This window comes from Oncorhynchus mykiss, chromosome 11, assembly GCF_013265735.2.
Source record: "Oncorhynchus mykiss isolate Arlee chromosome 11, USDA_OmykA_1.1, whole genome shotgun sequence".
Taxonomy (NCBI): Eukaryota; Metazoa; Chordata; class Actinopteri; order Salmoniformes; family Salmonidae; genus Oncorhynchus; species Oncorhynchus mykiss.
This window is the reverse complement of record NC_048575.1, coordinates 35,425,032-35,442,863: the sequence shown is the minus strand read 5'-3', so window position 1 is coordinate 35,442,863 and position 17,832 is coordinate 35,425,032. Positions and strand designations below refer to the sequence as shown.

General features: G+C 43.6%; 1 protein-coding gene across 1 annotated transcript; it reads right to left on the bottom strand.

Annotated features, from left to right (window-relative positions):
• Positions 1-627: 627 nt before the first annotated feature.
• Positions 628-14,843, bottom strand: LOC110535618 (very-long-chain (3R)-3-hydroxyacyl-CoA dehydratase 1). The gene is made up of 7 exons (XM_021620727.2): positions 14,421-14,843; positions 8,644-8,761; positions 8,433-8,451; positions 7,789-7,877; positions 7,360-7,481; positions 1,373-1,551; positions 628-988 (listed from the first exon to the last, which is right to left on the bottom strand). Exons 1-7 carry the CDS (start codon positions 14,537-14,539, stop codon positions 906-908), a joined length of 729 nt encoding a protein of 242 aa, XP_021476402.1. The 5' UTR covers positions 14,540-14,843; the 3' UTR covers positions 628-905.
• Positions 14,844-17,832: the final 2,989 nt, after the last annotated feature.

Here is a 17,832-nt window from a genome sequence, read left to right as displayed (position 1 = left end):
CATGTGATATGTGAATAAATTAAGTAACTCTTCAAATGATCCGATCTGTGCATAAAATAACCTAACGGTGGCGTTTCACATTTCATTGTTTACAGATAAAGTACAACGCGCAGACTCCGAGGAAGCAGCATATTTATTGTCGAGGTATAATACGTCTATGCAGAACTTGTTCTCTTTTTTTTTGAGCTTCTGTCTAGTCATTGTTGCAACATGCTATTTATGTATAAAATCACTGTGGTGGAAAACGTTTAAAAATGCTTAAAAAATGTATTTCCAATTTAAAAGAAAAAAACCCCAGCTCAGGAGCCTCATCCCTCCTTTCATACATGTCACCCGTCCCTGGTTCCCTCGAACTCCCTGTGTGTTGCACTGATGGTGGGTTCAGTATGTATCTGCTGTGTGGTTGACCCAATGCACAGCAAGCACCTTCCAATATTGTACTGTTGCAGTTGAGAGCAGGTAATCAGTGCAGTATGCTATCAGGTTGCAGAGGTTTAGGACAGCATGATGTGGCCATGCTGGCTAGTGGATTCAGTGCTCTCTCTCTCTCTAGGGATCTAGCTATCTGCACTGGGACAGTGTTCCAGTTTTGCGATGATTATTCAAGCTATAGATTGTACTTATTCCTTTTTCCATATTAATGACTATTCCGCTGACTACTCCTGTTCTGTAATGATTCTTCTGGTTGACTGATGTCTGTTGTGGATGATTCTGATGAAGGTTATTCCTGTTGGGTAATGATTTATCTTGTATTTAATCCAGTTGGGTTATTGCGGTGAATGACAAAATCCTGTTTCCACGATTATTACTTGGTTAATCCCGTTATGTCTGACTCTCCCGGTCGCTTGCGTTGCAGTGTGGAGAACTTCCAAAACGAACGCCAGGTGCTGGACTGTGAGGCGGCTCTACTCATCCTTCTCCACTATGATCTCCCCAAGAAGCACCTTTCTCCTCTGACGGAGCATGTGGAAAAAGAGCTGTGGGAACACTAGGAGAGAGACAGAGATTTTACCCAACAATCTAAACAGTTATCCAGTCCAGATCAATATTTTAACAAAACGCCTTCAAAGGGTGAAAGGCACTTAACCATCAAACACTGGGTCCTACTAATTATCCAAAACAAACCAAACCATCCCCAAAGTACCCCAAAACAGCCACCACAAACAACCCAAATTAACAACAGCCACCACAAACGTAACCCAAACAACCCAAATGACAGCTATCACAAACTACCCCAAAACCCCAAATTAACAACAGCCATCACAATCTACTGAACAATTCTGCTGGTCAAAACAAGAGACAATCACACCCATGAGTAACTAACGCCCACCTATAGGCTGAACATACAAACATGCTGTACGTAGCTGCTTACATGGGATGTAGGAGAGCATGACGATGATGAGGAAGTAGTAGTAGTCGAAGGAGATGTTGTACTTGTTGGGGAGCCTCATGGACAACATTCCGGTTTTGCGAACGAACGGCAGAGCAGCGTAAATAGTCAGGAGTTCTCCGGCCACTCCGAGAGGGTACATGATGATAAACATATTGTATCTGACAGGGAGAGAGGATAGTCATCAGTAACACAAACACACAGAGGCATGCACACGCGCACACACACACACACACTTCAGCTTAAGGGCCGTGCAGTAAAGAACGACAAAAAAACTCAACTTCACACTACATTGGAATGCATACCCTGCAAAAGGAAGGGGAAAAATGTATGCCATCTTGATAGTGTCTTGTAGCATTTGCCAATGAATTAGGCCACTAAATGGCTGATTACCATAGTGACGGCTGACATGTTTTTAGTATATATTCTTGTTCTGAGAAATGAAGGCTATTCCATGCGAGAAATTGCCAAGAAACTGAAGATCTCGTACAACCCTGTGTACTACTTCCTTCACAGAACAGCGCAAACTGGCCCTAACCAGAATAGAAAGAAGAGTGGGGAGGCCCTGGTGCACATCTGTTCAATAGGACAAGTACATTAGAGTGTCTAGTTTGAGAAACGGACGCCTCACAAGTCCTCAACTGGCAGCTTCATTAAATAGTACCCGCAAAACACCAGTCTCAACGTCAACAGTGAAGAGGCGACTCCGGGATGCTGGCCTTCTAGGCAGAGTTGCAAAGAAAAAGCCATATCTCAGATTGGCCAATAAGATGGGCAAAAGAACACAGACACTGGACAGAGGAACTCTGCCTAGAAGGCCAACATCCCAGAGTCGCCTCTTCACTGTTGACGTTGAGACTGGTGTTTTGCGGGTACTATTTAATGAAGCTGCCAGTTGAGGACTTGTGAGGCATCTGTTTCTCAAACTAGACACTCTAATGTACTTGTCCTCTTACTCAGTTGTGCACCAGGGCCTCCCACTCCTCTTTCAATTCTGGTTAGAGACAGTTTGCGCTGTTCTGTAAAGGGACTAGTACACAGCGTTGTACGAGATCATCAGTTTCTTGGCAATTTCTCACATGGAATAGCCTTCATTTCTCAGAACAAGAATAGACAGACAAGTTTCAGAAGAAAGTTCTTTGTTTCTGGACATTTTGAACGTGTAATCGAACCCGCAAATGCTGATGCTCGAGATATTCAACTAGTTTGAAGGCGGCCCGTTTTATTGCTTCTTTAATCAGGACAACAGTTTTAAGCTGTGCTAACATAATTGCAAAGGGGTTTTCTAATGATCATTAGCCTTTTTTTAAATGATAAACTTGGATTAGCTAACACAACGTGCCATTGGAACACATGGTTGCTGATTATGGGCCTCTGTACACCTATGTAGATATTCCATTAAAAATCTGCAGTTTCCAGCTACAATAGTCATTTACAGCATTAACCATGTCTACTTTGTATTTTTGATCAATTTTATGTTATTTTAATGGAGAAAAAAAACAAGGACATTTCGAAGTGACCCCAAACGTTTGAAAGGTAGTGTATAACAAATCAAATCAACCTTTATTTATACAGCACATTTCAGACATGGAATGCAACGCAATGTGCTTTACAGGAAAAAACAAATAAAAAAAACAATGAAAATAAAAGCTGAAAATGTACTACACAACAAACATAAGATAAAAAAAAAAAAGAATGAAACAAACTGAACAACTAAAAAGCACCCTGAGGAATAGCAAAGCTAAAAAGATGTGTTTTAACATCTCTTCTAAACATGCCCACATTTTCGCCCTCCCCCCCAGGTTCTCTGGCAGGCTATTCCAGAGGACGGGGGCATTATAACTAAAGGCTGCCTCTCCATGCCTCTTGGTCCTAGGCTTTAGGGGTAGTTAAAAGGCCAGTAACCAGAGGAACTGAGGGACCTACTGGGTACATAACTTAAAAGCATCTGAAATGTATTGGGGTGCACAATCGTGGATTGATTTAAAAACCAATAGAATAATCTTAAAACAAATTCAAAAACTCACAGGCAGCTAGTGAAGAGAACTTAAACCCGGTGTAATGTGTGCTCTCTGTCTGGTCTTGGTCAGTACCTGTGCTGCAGCATTCTGTATGTTTTGCAGTTGACATATGGCTTTCTTGGGTAGACCAGATAGGAGAGCATTACAGAAGTCAAACCTTGTAATAAAAGCATGGATAAGTCTCTCCGTTTCAGCCTGAGAGAGAAACTTTGCCCCCACCATGGCAATGTTCCTCAGGTGATAAAAAACTATTTTGATCACATTCCTAATGTGTGATTCGGAAGTTGAGTTAAGAATCTAAAATAACACTTAGGTTTTTTTTACCTGGTGTTTTATCTTTATTGCCTGTGAATTATAATGTGCGGCTAGATTCACTCTCTGTGCTTTGGCTGCAACAATAAGTACCTTGGTCTTGTCTTGATTTAGCCAGAGGAAGTTGTGAGCCATCCAAGTAATTAAATACTAATACAGTTTAATAATTTATCCAAGGAGCTAAAATCCTCTGATGACATAGAGATGTAAAGTTGTGTATCGTCTGCATAGCAGCTACTGTGCTTTCTGATAATGCTGCCAAGGGGTAACACACATAAGTTGATCAGTACCAGACCCAAAATTGAAACTTGTGGAACGCCACATGTGATATGTATTTTCTCTGAGTTATGTTCACCAAGGGTGACAAAAAAAAACAACTCTCGACCGGTTAAATAGATCCTAAACCAATTTAGAACTGTACCGGAGAGGCCAACCCAATTCTCCAAGTCTGTCCAGAAGGAAATCATGGTCAACAGTGTTGACTGCAGCACTTAAATCTAAGAGTACAAGGAGAGAGAGCTGTTTGGCATCTGTGTTGGCTCTAAGATAATTTATCACTCTAGCTAAGGCTGTCTCTGTGCTGGGCATTAAAACCAAATTGGAATTTAAAAAAAATACAGTTGGCACTTAAAAAAGGATTTAGCTGTTTGAACACCAACAGGTCTGAATGCCCCCAAATGATCAGCTTAATTAACCATTTTCTAAGTGTTTTAACATTACTGGATTTCTGCACATCATTATTCAAAATGTACAGGTTATACCTAGCCCTGGACTAAAAAGCACTTTCAATGGAGATTCTCCATTGAGCTTGGTTTTCAGTCCAGAACTAGGCTTAATCAGTGTCCAGGAAACCGTGCCACAATGTTTAATATTGGTTAATAAACAACCCAGAAAGGAAGGATTAATATACCGATAATTACACTACTGTATTCCATTTCAAAAGTGAACAAAAATGTATGGGGGATTAAAACGAGTCGGTTATGAAAGGAGAGGGATCTATATATGTGGTGATGTTGGTGCATAAGAATCCCTCATTTACTCAAGAACGTGGCGGCGGCTCGGGGGAGCATTTTGGCGGATGTGAGTGAAATGTTGGCCGAGCATTCCATTCCCGAAACAGATGGTCTTAAAAACAGGAGCAGCTGAACATGAGCCACTCTTCCCTCCCACTGCGGGGACCTGGCTGCGCCCCTCCCCTTCCTGCTTAAAGGAACCCTTGAGATCACTCAGAGGGGGACCGGGAATGGGGGTAGAACAGGGAGTGGAGGAGAACAGGGGTAACACTGACCGATCAAGACCAGCGAAGCAAACCCGCAAAACCCAAGAGATTTGTCGTACATGTAAAACAAACATATTGAATGTACAGTACTGTGGTTATGGGAACAAGATTGTCACTCACTGTCACCCACACTCATAGCCACCGCACAGCCATGCAACAAAAAAAAAATGGGGTCGGTCGCTAATCTGATTTATAGACGTTCAGATTTTGAACGGAAAGCAGCAAGCTCTTAGCCATAGGATCCCAGGACTCTAGGTTGGTCAGATTGCTCCCCAAGTGTGTAGTAGGCATTCTTCACCGGTACTCACATTTCATCTGAGGGCCTTCATATGAGAGCCAGACAGTTACACTTCACGAGTGTTCTTGATAGTCCCACGTTATGTCACTGGTCTGCTGACAGCGGTGGTAAGTAGAGTGTTTGTGTATAATGATGAGCGTTGTGTCTGATGATATACACATAAGAAATAGGTATTTTTACTACAGCACTGCTTAGCTGTTGGACTGGGGGGGGGGGGGTACCACCGACACCTAACCCCCTGTCACCATCAGCTAATGCCATGTGTTACAGTAGTTGTGTATGTCTGAGACTGTGAATTGCAGACCTGGGTTCAGATACCATTTGAAAGCGTTCAAATGCTTGTGGCGTTTGCTTAAGCTTGCTTTGCGTGCCAGATAGGTGGGGTTTGCAGCTTTGGGACTATTCCATTGGAAGTCAGGGAAGCTTAATCAAGCACAGATAAAGTATTTGAAATGACTTAAAATAGTATTTGAACCCAGGTCTGGTGCAGTGTATGAAAGACTCAAAATCAGTGGCGCTATGGCCCACACAAGCTGTGAGTCTGCATCAAAGAGGCGTGAAGGAATGTTGAAAGTATGAGAGAAAAGATGACACCATCCTTATGTCATCCACATCTGGAAAGACAATAACAGCTTGACTCAGAGCTGAATATGAGGAGAAACCTTATTATCTCAGAGTATGAATGCTGATCTAGGATCACGTCCCCTGTCTATGTATTCTTATTCATTGTTGTTCTTATTCATCAATCCTACTCTGAGATGCTTCATACATATGGCCCGAGAATAAATCCCAATCCCTGCACTGATGGTGTCACCACCTTTTCTCCAGACTCTGATCCGTATGCTTATCAATGCCTGATCGCTTAGTATGTAATCCATTGGTTACCCACAACTGTCCTAGCCCATAAATCAAAGTGATAATGCCAGAGTACTAAGTGTTAGCAGTTAGGTCAGCCAACATCCATATTGAACGGGCTAATCAATAAACACAACACACTCATTCTGATCAGGCTGTCGGGCTGTATCACCGCCTGGTACGGCAACTGCTCCGCCCACAACCGTAAGGCTCTCCAGAGGGTAGTGAGGTCTGCACAACGCATCACCGGGGGCAAACTACCTGCCCTCCAGGACACCTACACCACCCGATGTCACAGGAAGGCCATAAAGATAATCAAGGACAACAACCACCCAAGCCACTGCCTGTTCACCCCGCTATCATCCAGAAGGTGAGGTCAGTACAGGTGCATCAAAGCTGGGACCGAGAGACTGAAAAACAGCTTCTATCTCAAGGCCATCAAACTGTTAAACAGCCACCACTAACATTGAGTGGCTGCTGCCAACACACTGACTCAACTCCAGCCACTTTAATAATGGGAAATATATCACTAGCCACTTTAAACAATGCTACCTAATATAATGTTTACATACCCTACATTATTCATCTCATATGTATATACTGTACTCTATATCATCTACTGCATCTTTATGTAATACATGTATCACTAGCCACTTTAACTATGCCACTTTGTTTACATACTCATCTCATATGTATATACTGTACTCTATACCATCTACTGTATCTTGCCTATGCCGCTCTGTACCATCACTCATTCATATATCTTTATGTACATATTCTTTATCCCCTTACACTTGTGTCTGTCTATAAGGTAGCAGTTTTGGAATTGTTAGCTAGATTACTTGTTGGTTATTACTGCATTGTCGGAACTAGAAGCACAAGCATTTCGCTACACTCGCATTAACATCTGCTAACCATGTGTATGTAACAAATAAGATTTGATTTGATTTGATTTGCTGCCTGGCTATGAGCCAAGAGATACCTTATGCATGGCGATAGGCTAATACTGGGAAGCATGCCAGGGGAAATGCCAATCAAACCAAACCGACATGCACAGAACTGTAACAGCGATGCAAAACCTAGCTCTTGTCCAGGGCGTTTACGTGCAGCTTTCTGATGCTGAGAAGGCTCTGCATCAGCAAGCCGCATGTAAACGCACAGAACCAGAACTACCCAAACCCGGCCCTCCCATCCCCATCTCCACCTGGCCCATTTGATGAAGTATGGCAGGTGGTTGAGCAGATTGAATGTATAAAATGAATATCTGGTAATCTCTGTCAACGTCCAAACGACCAGGAAGAGGATTACACTTTCTTCGTTCTGGATCTTCCAAAAAGTCAACATGGATAGGAACAAAACAAAGGCAGAGAAGATAGTTAACAGTTAATGGGGTCCATGTTGTAGAGTAGGATATTACTACAGTTGCGCTCCGGGGAGAAGTTTCCCCTACGTACAGACCTAGGATCAGCTTCCCGTCCCCCAATCCTAAACTTAACCATTGGTGGGGAAAATGCTAAACTGATCCAAGATCAGTGTCTAGGGGCAACTTAACCTCACCCACTCCAAGGCATCTTAATGTAGATGGTAACCAGGGTTACAAAACACCTCTTTGGTGATAAATCATGATAGTCACCTGTTTGATGCTGTTGGTGATGAACCACACCATGAAGATTCGTGAACACACTTGAACCCCGGTCACAATTACAGAGGTCCTCACGATTCCTACAGGGTCAGAACCGGGGAAATAAACATTGCTGTCAGAGCTAGGAGATATTCACATGATATGTTTGATTGTTTTTTTGTACTTTTACCCATTTTTCTCCCCAATTTCGTGATATCCAATTAGTGGTTACATTAGTGGTCTTGTCCCATCGCTGCAACTCCCCGATGGACTCGGGAGAGGCGAAGGTCGAGAGCCATGTGTCCTCCGAAACACAACTCTGCCAAGCCGCACTGCTTCTTAACACATTGCTCGCTTAACCCGGAAGCCAGCAGCACCAATGTGTCAGAGGAAACACCGTCCATATGGCGACTGAGGTCGCCACAAGGAGTCGCTAGAGCGTGATGGGACAAGAAAATCCCAGCCGGCCAAACCCTCCCCTAACCCGGACGACGCTGGGCCAATTGTGCGTCGCCTCATGGGTCTCCCAGTCACGGCCGGCTGTGACACAGCCTGGGATCGAACCCGAGTCTGTGGTGACGCCTCAAGCACCTTAGACCGCTGCGCCACTTGGGAGGCCGTCACATTACATGGTCGTTAATCAAGACAATACGTACCGATTGCACAGTGCCCCACCTGAAAGAAGATAACATATCAGAGTCAGTGAATCGCCTCTCCTCACTTCTTCTCCGCATCAAAGTATTTAAAGCACACAGAGGGGTCTTAGCAGTAATTTCAACATTTGCCTATTTTCCCCAACTGTCTTCGTTGAATACTTTGTTTGAATACGGCTGTATAGAGAACTATGCCAATATCCCAGAAACTCACCTCAACTAACGCAACTGTCTGGAAGAACTTGAGTGTCCTTGCTATACTTTTGTACAGACCCTTGTGTGTGGCCTTCTGGAGGTAAAAGCGCATCATTGCCATAGCCAAAACCAGCCACCTGGAAAAGAAGATAAAATATTTAGAACATCTGAATAACTGTTTTTTACATTAGAGTGTGCACGAGAAGGGGAAACGCCAATCATGTTCTGTTATAATCTCCACCCGGCACAGCCAGAAGAGGACTGGCCACCCCACATAGCCTGCCTGGTTCCTCTCTAGGTTTCTTCCTAGGTTTTGGCCTTTCTAGGGAGTTTTTCCTAGCCACCGTGCTTCTACACCTGCATTGCTTGCTGTTTGGGGTTTTAGGCTGGGTTTCTGTACAACACTTTGAGATATCAGCTGATGTACAAATGGCTATATAAATACATTTGATTTGACATACAGTAGATTACCGAATAGATACCACTTTAGAGTTACAGTATAAAAGTACACAGTACAATCACTGTCTCCATAGCATGTTTTCACATGCTCAAATTTGTAGTTTCACGTTAACGTCACGTCACATAAGATCACGTGATCACATACTGCCACATGAAATGAATGTTTATTTTTTTCAGTAAGGCTTTTACAGTACTATCGTAAGCAAAAGCAGAATGGACACCAACTAAACTTGTATGCCTCCTCATCAGCCACGATTAAGTCCCAAATGCTCCCTATTCCTCACATAGTGCACTACTTTTGACCAGGGCTCTAGTCAAAAGTAGTGTACTACGTAGAGAAAAGGGTGCTATTTGGGACACAAAGACAGTGTCAGTTGGTGAAACAGGGAGTACCAAGTCATTTCTACAGAGGAGATAATTGTCTCTAGCACACACTAATCTGGCTATACATCAGTCACTACAGCACAGCTACAGTGCCTTGCGAAAGTATTCGGCCCCCTTGAACTTTGCGACCTTTTGCCACATTTCAGGCTTCAAACATAAAGATATAAAACTGTATTGTTTTGTGAAGAATCAACAACAAGTGGGACACAATCATGAAGTGGAACGACATTTATTGGATATTTCAAACTTTTTTAACAAATCAAAAACGGAAAAATTGGGCGTGCAAAATTATTCAGCCCCCTTAAATTAATACTTTGTAGCGCCACCTTTTGCTACGATTACAGCTGTAAGTCGCTTGGGGTATGTTTCTATCAGTTTTGCACATCGAGAGACTGAAATTCTTTCCCATTCCTCCTTGCAAAACAGCTCGAGCTCAGTGAGGTTGGATGGAGAGCATTTGTGAACAGCAGTTTTCAGTTCTTTCCACAGATTCTCGATTGGATTCAGGTCTGGACTTTGACTTGGCCATTCTAACACCTGGATATGTTTATTTTTGAACCATTCCATTGTAGATTTTGCTTTATGTTTTGGATCATTGTCTTGTTGGAAGACAAATCTCCGTCCCAGTCTCAAGTCTTTTGCAGACTCCATCAGGTTCTTCCAGAATGGTCCTGTATTTGGCTCCATCCATCTTCCCATCAATTTTAACCATCTTCCCTGTCCCTGCTGAAGAAAAGCAGGCCCAAACCATGATGCTGCCACCACCATGTTTGACAGTGGGGATGGAGTGTTCAGCTGTGTTGCTTTTACGCCAAACATAACGTTTTGCATTGTTGCCAAAAAGTTCAATTTTGGTTTCATCTGACCAGAGCACCTTCTTCCACATGTTTGGTGTGTCTCCCAGGTGGCTTGTGGCAAACTTTAAACAACACTTTTTATGGATATCTTTAAGAAATGGCTTTCTTCTTGCCACTCTTCCATAAAGGCCAGATTTGTCCAATATACGACTGATTGTTGTCCTATGGACAGAGTCTCCCACCTCAGCTGTAGATCTCTGCAGTTCATCCAGAGTGATCATGGGCCTCTTGGCTGCATCTCTGATCAGTCTTCTCCTTGTATGAGCTGAAAGTTTAGAGGGATGGCCAGGTCTTGGTAGATTTGCAGTGGTATGATACTCCTTCCATTTCAATATTATCGCTTGCACAGTGCTCCTTGGGATGTTTAAAGCTTGGGAAATCTTTTTGTATCAAAATCCGGCTTTAAACTTCTTCACAACAGTATCTCGGACCTGCCTGGTGTGTTCCTTGTTCTTCATGATGCTTTCTGCGCTTTTAACGGACCTCTGAGACTATCACAGTGCAGGTGCATTTATACAGACTTGATTACACACAGGTGGATTGTATTTATCATCATTAGTCATTTAGGTCAACATTGGATCATTCAGAGATCCTCACTGAACTTCTGGAGAGAGTTTGCTGCACTGAAAGTAAAGGGGCTGAATAATTTTGCACGCCCAATTTTTCAGTTTTTGATTTGTTAAAAAAGTTTGAAATATCCAATAAATGTCGTTCCACTTCATGATTGTGTCCCACTTGTTGTTGATTCTTGACAAAAAAATACAGTTTTATATCTTTGTGTTTGAAGCCTGAAATGTGGCAAAAGGTCGCAAAGTTCAAGGAGGCTGAATACTTTCGCAAGGCACTGTATATGCCAGGCAGAATGTAAACACAGAATTCTTGGAAAAACTGTTCAGCTTGTCATCTCTCTGAACTAGCAGCAACCCTGCTACTGCCAAAACTACATTCAGGAGGAACTAAAGATCAATTTGTTTAAATCAAGCAAACCCCTGAACCATCACGTGCAGACACCATTCGTAGAGCACTATACTAACACAATACAATCTTTATTGGTCCATTACACACAGGATACAACAAAAAACATGTACGTTTTTGCTATCACAGTAATAGGCCTAATTGGGCCTTGTGACCTTAATATGTTTGAATTAAAATCAATACTACATGTTTTACTATTTAAATGCAGATCCATTTTGAGGATTTAAAGCTAATTCTCTGTGGCTTTAGTCAAGTCAAAGATCAGGTTAAACAACAGAAAGGTGTGAGAGTTCTTGTACAGAACTTACACAGAAGATCGGGGGCCGTATGGGTCAAGAGTCTCAGAGTAGGAGTGCTGATCTAGGATCAGGTCCTGCCTGTCCATGTAATCTTATTCAATGTGATCTAAAAAGGCAAAACTGAACCTAAATCGGCACTCCTTTACTCTGAGAAGCTTGTTAAACACCGCCCCTGGTATTCACCATTTGCTTTTTAAACTACGCATGACCTTATGGAAATGAGCTGTGTTGCCTTTACATTCACACGTCTACTAGGTCAGCAGTGTTACGGATCTCTGTGAAGGTGTCTTTGTGGGTGTTGGCATTCAGCTGTTCTCTTTTCCTCTAAAACGTGTAACTTAAAAAAAAATGTTTGTCATAGGATCACAAATACGTACAGTATTAGTAATGAGGCAGGCCAAAGTTGCATAGTTTCCTCAACCATATTCCATATTCCACTAAATTGAGATAACTAGTATTTTACAGTCAAAAAAATCCCCATTAGATCACACTTGGTCCCTTGATTCTGTATTCATGGCTAAATGGGCTCGTAGCAGGATTAGGCCCTGGACATTACACCGACATCATCTAAGTGCCCATGAGATACAGTACCAGTCAAAAGTTTGGACACACCTACTCATTCTAGAGTTTTTCTTTCTTTTTTCTACATTTTAGAATAATAGTGAAGACATCAAAACTGTGAAATCACACACCCTGGAATCATGTAGGAACCAAAAAAGTGTTAAACAAATCAAAATATATTTTATATTTGAGATTCTTCAAAGTAGACACCTTTTGTCTTGATGACAGCTTTGTACACTCTTGGCAATCTCTCAACCATCTTCATGAGGTCAGTCACCTGGAATGCATTTCAATGAACAGGTGTGCCTTGTTAAAAGTTCATTTCTGGAATGTATTTTCTTCTTAATGCGTTTGAGCCAATCAGTTGTGCTGTGACAAGGTAGGGGTGGTATAGAAAAGATAGCCCTATTTGGTAAAAGACCAAGTCCAACAGCTTAAATAAGCTAAATTAAACAACAGTCCATCATTACTTTAAGACTTGAAGGTCAGTCAATAAGGAACATTTCAAGAACTTTGAAAGTTTCTTCAATTGCAGTCGCAAAAACCATCAAGCGCTATGATGAAACTGGCTCTCATGAGGACCGCCACAGGAAAGGAAAACCCAGAGTTACCTCTGTTGCAGAGGAAAAGTTCATTAGCGTTAACTGCACCTCAGATTGCAGCCCAAATAAATGCTTCACAGAGTTCAAGTAACACACACATCTCAACATCAACTGTTCAGAGGAGACTGTGTGAATCAGGCCTTCATGGTCAAATTGCTGCAAAGAAACCACTACTAAAGGACACCAATAAGAAGAAGAGACTTGCTTGGGCCAAGAAACACGAGCAATGGACATTAGACCGGTGGAAATCTGTCCTTTGGTCTAACGAGTCCAAATTTTTGATTTTTGGTTTTGACTGACATTTCTTTGTGAGCCGCACAGTAGGTGAACAGATGATCTCCTCATGTGTGCTTCACACCGTGAAGCATGGAGGAGAAAGTGTGATGGTGTGGTGATGCTTTGCTGGTGACACTGTTGTGATTTATTTCAAATTCAAGGCACACTTCACCAGCATGGCTACCACAGCATTATGCAGCAATTCGCCATCCCATCTGGTTTGCGCTTAGTGGGACTATAATTTGTTTTTCAACAGGAGAATGACCCAAAACACACCTCCAGGCTGTGTAAGGGCTATTTGACCAAGGAGAGTGATTGAGTGCTGCATCAGATGACCTGGCCTTCACAATCCCTCGACCTCAACCCAATTGAGATGGTTTGGGATGAGTCAAGGAAAAGCAGCCAACAAGTGCTCAGCATTTGTGGGAACTCCTTCAATGCTTGGAAAAGCATTCCTCGTGAAGCTGGTTGAGAGAAGCTGGTTGAGTCAATATTTTAACAGCTCTTTGGATGTTTGAATCAAAAGTCTGGTATCTGTTTCCTCTGTATGAGGGTGATCAGGTACAGGCGCTTATAACCAACCACCTCTTGGTCATTGGGAACAAAAGTCTAGACAACTGAACCTAGTTTTCACACCTTCATGTAATTCCAAAATAGCCATTATGTGTAGAACAGACAATAAACTACATTGAGTGGAAGTGGATCCAAGATATCCTTAAAATGCGCATTGTATGCATATCTCCAAAAAGGCGCACTCCTCGTTAAAGTGGCTCAGACCAATGCAAATTCATGTAAGAGACCATCAACAGATTAATACATTATTGAAAACTTAGCAACCAATAGAGTAAGTTCGTTTAGTGAGTTCACTAAAATAACTAAGAACACTTGAGTAAAATAATTGCGTAGTCGCGCCAGCGCGGTTTGAAGCGCATACAATTGCAGTTATAAAATATGCCAATTGCGCATTTCATTCTCCGAGATCGGAGCTCCAGTGTCAGCGTTCCGGCTATACTTATCACTGCGACTGTGGAGGTAAGGCTGGGTAATGACGCTGACGTCGTGTAATCGACCGTATTTGGACAGGTTGAACCCGCGCCTGGGGCCGCACTTCCACCGCCGTTATTTAAAAATGTTTTAACGATAGACAATTCTCAAATAATCAATGTGACTTCTTGGACCCCTTTCATATCAAGTCCCTTACTTTTATTTTGCTGACTGCAACTGAATGGGACACTTGCAGTGTCAGAGACACCACGGACCTATAAACAGCAACACACGCTTGCTCACAGCAACACACGCTTGCTCACAGCGCTGTGGTGCATAGCGAAGTGTCCAGGGAGTGGCTACTTTATAAACAGCTATAGGGTAGAATAATCCACATACCCGGCCGTCATGGCGATGTTGTAAAATGTAAGCCATGCGACAGCGATTGCACTTTTCGTTCTCTTCTTGTTGTTGTTATCCTTCTCCTCAACCGAGCCGTCCTCCTCCATGGACGCCATGGTACCGGGGACAGAGTGGGGAAAGTCAGAAACGGTGCACGAGCGCAGCTGACAGCTGGGACTGGGAGCAGCAGGGTCATCCGTCAATGTACCCACGGCAGCCCTCTCGCGGGACTATTCCTGCAACAAGTGCGTGGTGGCAAGTCCCTAAGAAAAGTCCCGCCGTTAATGAGTCATTCAATCAAGCATTTGCCCCGGTAGTGGCACTGCCTTCATTAGAACAATTTAATGTAACTGTAACTGTTCATAAATTGCTGACTGTAATAATTTAACTTGGATATTAGTGTATATAATAGTTATAAAAGTAGTTTTGTACCCTGAAGAACAATGGTGGTCTACATTGATAGCCATGCATACGATGTGATCCTAATCCTCTATGCCTTTAATATTAGGGTGCTCTAAACTATAAATACCCACCATTTTAAATAGCTCCAGCTTATTTTAAGTGTGCATAAATACAAAATAGCCAATTTGGGCATTCAACATCTTTAAGGCCTCAACTTCACTAACCAGTGCTTGACTTGGGCAGGAAATCAGTACTGGCGCCTAAAATGTTCTACTGCTTGAGCTCCTGTTCCTCTTATAGAATATTAGCTCAAACATATTTTGGAGCTCCTGCCCCTAAATTTAAACAGTACCGGCACCCAACATGAGTACCGACACCTATTCCAGTCCAAGTCGCTAACCCAAATGGTCTCCACTTGATGTTTAATTGTATTTCAGAGCTCTTTCCAATTCCTTTGATCTCTTTCAGATTTACAGTAGGGTACTGCCCTCTGCCTGCAGGGGCTGGAAGGAGTTGCATTCAAAACGCAAAGCTTCGACTATCCTGCTTTGAAAAGTGTTTGGACTGGGTTAAAGGGGGGGGGGGGGGGGTTGTCCCAAGTTAAAGAGACAGTGTTGACCGGGGTTAAAAGGGGCAGGGTTGGACTGGGTTAAAATAACAATGTCGTTTTGGGTTAGTGGGACAGTGTTGGACTTTCTTAAAGGGGCAGTGTTGTAAGATTAGGTAGGGGGGTCGGTAGTTAGCGGGGCAGTGGTGGGCTAGACTAGGTGGGCAGCGTTGGCGTGGGTTGGGGTGGCAGTGTTGTGCTGGGCTGGGTAAGGGGGCAGTGTTGGGCTGGGTAAGGGGGCAGTGTTGTGTTGGGCTGGGTAATGGGGCAGTGTTGGGCTGGGTAAGGGGACAGTGTTGGGCTGGGTAAGGGGACAGTGCTGGGCTGGGTAAGGGGGCAGTGTTGGGATAAGTAGGGGGGCAGTGTTTGGACTAGAGCCCTGTACTCAGTATTGGAGGCACAGCTTGAGAAAGTGCATCACTGTAGGATCTAAAATTAGCTCCTCTCGTAGTACCCAGCATAAATGTGTGTAAACTAAAGACACCACCAAATATAGTGCAGGCCTCATAATCCGGATCCAGTTACAAGTGTTCAAATGGCTGTGTCTCAGGGTCGGACTCAACAATGACTACCTGAAAGAGGGTTACGGTGTGTGTCTGTGTGTGTGCCTGCGTGCACACACGTGAGTGTGTGTTCATGTCGCAATCCTTTCTATACTACTCCCTGTGTCTGAACAATGTGGAGATCGCGGGCATCATTCACACGTCAGTGTTTGAATCACACACATCTCATCCCCTTCTTGGAGTAATCTGTTGCCAAGTGTGTTCTCATGTTCAAAGAATGCACCTGACCTGATGAGGAGGGGAGGCTATCATCAACATCTGAAACTGATAGCCAGCATGCATGCTCAGCAGAATATAACCAGGGGGGTAATTAACGTTTGATTCATACGGTGTATTTGTGTTTTAGCTGTAGTGAATTGGCACGAGGAACATAGTGACATGCTTATTATTCCGAGCAGTGTGTCTTCACACGGCTAGCGAATACCTCACAGCCAGTAAAGGGTCACTGGAGAGTAACCCAATGCACGTAAATGCAATTGGGACCCGGGCCATAATTGCCAATGTTTGTGTTAAAGTCTGCCCAGTGCATGTCTCATTATAAACTCAGCAAAAGAAGAAACGTCCTCTCACTGTCAACTGTGTTTATTTTCAGCAAACAATACATGTGTATATTTTTGTATGAACATAACAAGATTCAACACCTGAGATATAAACTGAACAAGTTCCATAGACATGTGACCAACAGAAATTGAATAATGTGTCCCTGAACAAAGGGGGGGTCAAATCAAAAGTAACAGTCAGTATCTGCTGTGGCCACCAGCTGCAGTAAGTACTGCAGTGCATCTCCTCCTCATGGACTGCACCAGGTTTGCCAGTTCTTGCTGTGAGATGTTACACCACTCTTCCACCAAGGCACCTGCAAGTTCCCGGACATTTCTGAGGGGTATGGCCCTAGCCCTCACCCTCCAATCCAACAGGTCCCAGACGTGCTCAATGGGATTGAGATCCGGGTTCTTCGCTGGCCATGGCAGAACACTGACATTCCTATCTTTCAGGAAATCATGCACAGAACCAGCAGTATGGCTGGTGGCATTGTCATGCTGGAGGGTCATGTCAGGATGAGCCTGCAGGAAGGGTACCACATGAGGGAGGAGGATGTCTTCCATGTAACGCACAGCATTGAGATTGCCTACAATAACAACAAGCTCAGTCCAATGATGCTGTGACACACTGCACCAGACCATGACGGACCCTCCACCTCCAAATCGATCCCTCTCCAGAGTACAGGCCTCAGTGTAACCATCACCCCTGGTGAGACAAAACCACGACTCGTCAGTGAAGAGCACTTTTTGCCAGTCCCGCCTGGTCCAGCGACTAGGGGTTTGTGCCCATAGGTGATGTTTTTGCCGGTGATGTCTGATGAGGACCTGCCTTACAACAGGCCTACAAGCCCTCAGTCCAGCCTCTCTCAGCCTATTGTGGACAGTCTGAGCACTGATAGAGGGGTTGTGCGTTCCTCGTGTCACTTCGGCAGTTGTTGTTGCCATCCTGTACCTGTCCCGCAGGTGTGATATTTGAATGTGTACCGATCCTGTGCAGGTGTTACACATGGTCTGCCACTGCTAGGACGATCAGCTGTCCGTTCCTGTCTCCCTGTAGCATGTAGGTGTCTCACAGTACGGACATCGCAATTTATTGCCCTGGCCACATCTTCAGTCCTCATGCCTCCTTGCAGCATGCCTAAGGCACATTCACGCAGATGAGCAGGGACCCTGGGCATCTTTCTTTTGGTATTTTTCAGAGTCAGTAGAAAGGCCTCTTTAGTGTGCTAAGTTTTCATAACTGTGACCTTAATTGCATACTGTCTGTAAGCTGTTAGTGTCTTAACGACTGTTCC

What these genes read in the sequence shown, in the direction of transcription:
- LOC110535618 (XM_021620727.2), bottom strand. Translation starts at nt 14,539, where the DNA reads ATGGCGTCCATGGAGGAGGACGGCTCGGTTGAGGAGAAGGATAACAAC. An exon ending in AACATCGCCATGACGGCCGG is followed by an intron (nt 8,762 to 14,420) that starts GTATGTGGATTA and finishes CTTCTTTTCCAG; the next exon opens with GTGGCTGGTTTTGGCTATGG. An exon ending in TCACCAACAGCATCAAACAG is followed by an intron (nt 7,482 to 7,788) that starts GTGACTATCATG and finishes ACTTTTTGGAAG; the next exon opens with ATCCAGAACGAAGAAAGTGT.